At 38.3% G+C, this 5,578-nt stretch overlaps 1 protein-coding gene across 1 annotated transcript; it reads left to right on the top strand.

Moving 5' to 3' along the window:
* Positions 1-1,588: 1,588 nt before the first annotated feature.
* On the top strand, positions 1,589-5,234 carry RB195_020071 (uncharacterized protein; the record flags this gene model as incomplete). Its single annotated transcript, XM_064188210.1, has 4 exons — positions 1,589-1,644; positions 1,707-1,735; positions 2,348-2,526; positions 5,184-5,234. 4 exons carry the CDS (start codon positions 1,589-1,591, stop codon positions 5,232-5,234), a joined length of 315 nt encoding a protein of 104 aa, XP_064044091.1.
* Between the last annotated feature and the right edge of the window lie 344 nt (positions 5,235-5,578).

Genomic DNA, 5,578 nt, shown 5'->3' with positions numbered 1-5,578 from the left:
GTTTGCATTGTAAAGGGAACATTATCCAAAAGTCCTTCCTTCCAAGGGATTACTTTCTTTTTTATTGATTCTGGAAGTTTAGAATGTATTTTCCGGATGAATCGCAAACTGTTGACTTGTTCTCCTTTCTCAACCAACTGAAAAATGATGACTGGTAATTGTTCCAGGAGAAAACACTGATCCTTGACAGAGGGGTTGCGCTGAGTACTTGACTCTAATTTCTCGATTAACAAATTCACAAGTATCTCTTTGTTATTGCACTTCGAACAAAGAAACTGTACTGCTTTAGAATAATTGTCCTCTGTTACTTGAAATTTGCGGACAGATTCACTAGCGTCACTCTTTAGAGCAGAAAGTAGGTAATTGAATTTGAGTATCCCTGGAAGATTTTGCGAATGCACATTATTATTGAAAAGTTCCCAAAAATTGTCCGAATCCCATATTTGGTTACTGATTTAATCATTTGGTGCAAAATGTCGTGATGAGTTCGATGTGTCTATTTTTGCACACGAACTTATTGCACGTTGTCGAGCTTGTAAGACGATGATATAATGAAAAGCTATTGAAAGAATCTCCAAGTTCTCTCTTCTTGAAACCTCGACATTTGAGAGTGTATTTATGTTTTCTTGTTATGCCAACGAGGTTTAGGTGAAACTTTTTTATTGGCCTGACGTTTCGACGAACTCGTCTTTTTAAAAGGCCTGAAAATGGTTCGAGGTCTTTGATACCATGCATATCCCATCAAACTCCTCCTCTCTCCTCGCCAACCTCCGATATTGTTCCAAGTACACCACGCAAGACCTTCAAAAGGAAAACAACTGACCAGTTTCACCGACTAGCGGGGTAGGTAAACCACCGCGTTCTTAAAGACTGTCACCAAGGCGAATGAAATCTACGCACTGTGCAGTATCCTTAAGTACTGGTGTCTGGATAACGTTAAGGAACTGCATGTGGGGCAATCGTATAGCTCACAGAGTGTTACGAACGGCAAGAAGTCATTGGTAATTGATAAGCGCTCACTTTTGTTATTCATGGACGGATTCCTGACGGAAATCCAGAAAGAGCAAGTAGATTTCGAAACATTTGCATGCAAAGCTGAGACAACTCTTTCAGGCTATTGAAAGAGTTGCCTCAACTTTGCATGCAAATGTTTCAAAATCTACTTGCTCTTTACCAGAAGGTTTCTCTAATAGGTCTATTGTTGTATTCCCGGTCGATGTACCAAAAATATTGTAAATTGTTTAGTGCTTGTGCTTAGGCTCGCCCTTACAGTGATAACGCAGGCCATACGGTTGCAAATTTTCTAAGAAGAAATTGTACATTGTAAAGTTCTACCAATAACACTTTATTGCTAATTATTGCTAAGGTTATTACACGATAGAATAGCTGAATTCGATTGTTGTCAGACGAATATAAGATATTGTACTGAATAGTATTAGTAGTAGCTGTATTAGTAATAAATAGTAACAGTAATAGTATAGTATTGTTGTCGACGAAGATTTTTGCCGCTAGCGAGAGCTGGTATCTCCCTCCTCCTTCACTGTCCGCGAGGTACAATCTTATATACAGCAGAAGAAAGCGTTGAGAAATGTCGAGCAGTGCAGAATGTCAGCACTTCCCTGCAATCAAGATGTTAGATATCTGGTGAAATGTCAACAAAACTTCTGATGGAAAAGAAATCTTATCTTGACCATTTTGTATTGGAGTTATTGCCTTGTTGCTGTTGGCGATAGTTGTAAGTTTACGAATTTTTTCCAGGAATTCTCATACTTTCTCTATCACTTATATTTCGGTAAATCATCGTAGATGATATGTTTCTAATGTACTGGGCACTTACTCTACATTTTATAATGGTGAATTTTGAGTTTGCAAATGAGGTTAAAGACAAGATTTAATTCCAGCACCTTGGTGAGATAAAGTTACAGAGAGGAACGATAGAACTATAGAAAGAAAAACTATCCACGTCCGTCATACGTTAGTTGCACATTTCAGCGGCAAAATTAGGAATTCAACTAGGACACTCGACCACAAATTCACATTTTACTTTTTGCATATCATGTATAGAAAAAACATCGTCACCAGATCTTTTCTCATGCAAAAGAAAGCTTGGAAAAGGTTTTGATGTGAAAGAAGAGGAAATGCACCGATAGGAGGTTCGGATGCGACCGTATGCGACCGTATACCTTCGATGGTTCGAAACCGCTCCAGGACCAGGACTTTCATTCTTTTGGTTTCGATATGTTAGCGTTAGACACTTATTTGGGTGGATAAAACCACTGGTTTGATTCCTAATTGTTTGGGTTGCACAAATCTATGAACGAGCTACTTACGTTTTCATGAACCTTAGGTATGTGCGACTGTAGCCGAACATTCGTAACTTGGCGCAGCGGATCCGGTAACGTCATGCAGCTTATTTTCCATCCTTTGATAGAGCCACAACTCGTCGTGTCGTATACAAACTCGGTACATCTTCTGGATACTTCGCGTCTGTGGGTGACCTTTAAATCGAACAGTACAAGTCCTGAGGTTTTTATGGATGTTCTATACCTACATCACTTTGCCATGGGAACTTCAGGCTTGCAAGAATTTTGAGAACCTATTGATTTCTCAGGTCAGGGATGCTTCGTATTTCAGAAGTGCAGGCTCTTATAAACGCGCACACGTCCTATACAATGAGTTAAAGGGAGCATACCACGAACTTGACAATGTTGGGTTCCCTCCAGGAAAAGATAGGCTTCAGTGTGTAGATTGCGACCAGCGAGTGTATTCCCATTCAATTCCCCCATCCCTCCCTCCCACCGGAACTTTTCACGAAAGACGGCGTAGGAAACATACTTCTGCACGAGTACCAAAGGGCATTTTTTTGCGCGCCGATTCTCTCAGCAGCCTATCCATTGGTTTACCTTGAATGGGCCGCTGGGAAGCATCGGAAGCTTATTATCCGCTCGCTCGCAGATGCGGAGCGTTGTAGGGTGCCTCGTAAAAAAATCCTTATCAGAAGTCCGCTTCTCCCGCCGTTTCCAAAGAAAATTGAGGGGATCTGAGTGTGATGAGGGGCGCTTATATACATGATCTTCTCCGCAAATCCTATCTTTTCGTGAAGAGATCCCAACATCACTAGTTTTTTTAGTATGCTCCCTTTAACAAGAACGGTTATACATATGTAGTTGCCTTAGACAAGAGTAATGTAAAATTATATTAGGTATTGAAAATTTAAATGTATTTAAATCAGAACACAGCACATTCTATACAGTCACAATGGATCGCCACCTGTGCCAGTTCCCGTTTCTTTTATCATAAAACCGTAAGACGAGAATTTGTAAACACAATCATTTCCTTTATTCGATGCTCATTCTAAAAAATCAAATTCAAGAAGAAATCTGAGGGGTCTGAATTTCTTGTTGGAACAATATTTACTAGCGCATGTTTTTATGAGAAAAACTCTTTGTAGCGTCGAAGAACTCAAATTCCCAATGATTGTATCCTTGTTTCATAGTTTGATTTGGAGCGAACGAACTTTCCTCGAAAAAGTAGGCGTTTCGAGTGATTCAAAATGTTGCACTCTTCTGATCTTCAATTGATTGGATTGATTCCACTGGATAGTTTTCTTTGGCGAGAATAATTCATTAAGCACGCGCAGGGAGACTTATGTTGTTGAGCGGAACCGTATCGCACTGTTTTGCGACGTCTTTGTTCAGTGATTTCAATGCTTGACATTTTACCCTCTGTCTTTGAATACATCAAAGTTTCTTAGCAGAACACTGTTGCCCAAAGACAACTTGTTGCTTCCAGTGGCTTCCAGTGCGCGCAGCGGTTGATTGGATCAACATAAGCACATACGGGGGTTTCAAGTTTTTTCAGCAATTTCTATGAATGGTGAAGTGAAGAAGATTTTTTTTTTGAATTCTAATATCACTTCCGGAAGGAAGTATATTAGCAGATACAGAACGAGGTTCAGGGAAACTTAGTAGGACTTTGTAACCGTAATTTAAAAATTAAGATACCCGCAAGTAAAAATTTAAGAAGTAACAAAATACAGACGTAAAAGCAAAAACAGAAAACCTTTGTGAGAAGAATAGCTCCGTGTTTTGTTGAAAAAAAACTAAAGTACCACCGAAAATTAATGCAATATTTCTATTCAAAATAAACACATATGGTACTAGTGCAGGTCTCCTTCCTGTTCAGCATATGACCGACAAAAAACTGCCATCAATTCACCGACCACCTGGATCCTAGGTTTGTTGTAATCTATGAAAAAAATTCCTCCGCCTTGAAACGATAGATCATCCGAAAAAAGCGGGAAGCGAGCGTCAAAGGTGATTGGACAGATGGAATGTGATCGAAGGTGCACTTTACATCAACCTATTGATTTTTCGGCGGAACTTTTGCTCAGATCTTTCTATTTTCGGAAGATTCATTCAATTAGCTGGTAGTATTATTATTATTTTTATATATTTATATTTATTTTATGGATGAGTAGATTACGGGATTCTTTTTGCTTACGATTTTGCATCTCAAAACTGTTGGTTGAATTCTTTGGGTACGTATGATACGTGTTCCAAACCCTTCTTTAATTTTTTTCCACTTTCAAAATATTTCTTATCACTTTAAGTCTGTATGTTCCGAAAAAAAAGACGCAATTCGTTAGACCCAAGGAAAAAACCTGGGTTCTTAAATCTAAGTGTTAAAATGGAACACGTAATCGACATCGATATATACACCTGGGACAAGCGAGAGTTCCAAACTTGAAAAATATTGAAAAATACATTCTTGTATTCAAAGAGACATTTTTAAAAATCACTGCGCACGTGCAAGGTCGACGGGGCGCGCTGCATCCGTAAGAGCTCGAACGTATTGACTGCATATTGTTTGCATAGCGGTGTTCATCGCACACATATTCACGTGGTTCTGGGACCGAAGTGTCGAAAATAGTGTTTCTTTTTTCCAAAGATGACATCTAAATATGTTTTTTTTCTCTTTCAAAAATTATAAACTTCTACGGTTGTGTGCTAATGAGAGTGTTATTGCTGTTGACTCTACTATATTGCTGATTCTTTTTGGCGTTTTTGGCATTTTTTTGGCGCTTATTCTTTAATTCACCAACCCCCTTTCGAGAGCAAAAGCTCCGATAATGTCTAAAATTTGCGTGGTTGTAGTATAAATTATAACTACGATAATTTTAGGCATTACTAGAGCTTAAAAGTTCGCGAGCTACGGATGCGTTTGACTACTAAATCATCATTGTGCCGGAATCGTTCACTGGAATAACCCCTGCTTATTCTATTCTTTTTGCTGCTTTTTTACTCTGTATTTTCTGTATTCATTTGTGTTTATCCTTGCCACATCTTTCTGGCACGAAATTGAGTAGTAAATAAATAAATAAGTAAATAAACTTATTTTTTCTGCATGTTGAAAGAAATGGAAATTATTGACTTCTGATATTAATATTTAAGGTTCAACTAAAAATGTTTCCCATGTAAAAAGAACTAAATTATGCGAGAAAAATGTCAATAATTATATTGATCCTTTTTGTATTAGAAAATAGTTCTCAAAACGGGTGTAAGATGTCGAAATAAGA

The sequence above is a fragment of the Necator americanus genome, chromosome II (assembly GCF_031761385.1).
Source record: "Necator americanus strain Aroian chromosome II, whole genome shotgun sequence".
NCBI classification, from domain to species: domain Eukaryota; kingdom Metazoa; phylum Nematoda; class Chromadorea; order Rhabditida; family Ancylostomatidae; genus Necator; species Necator americanus.
Note: the sequence above shows the minus strand (reverse complement) of the source record. Positions and strands in the feature narration are given on the sequence as shown.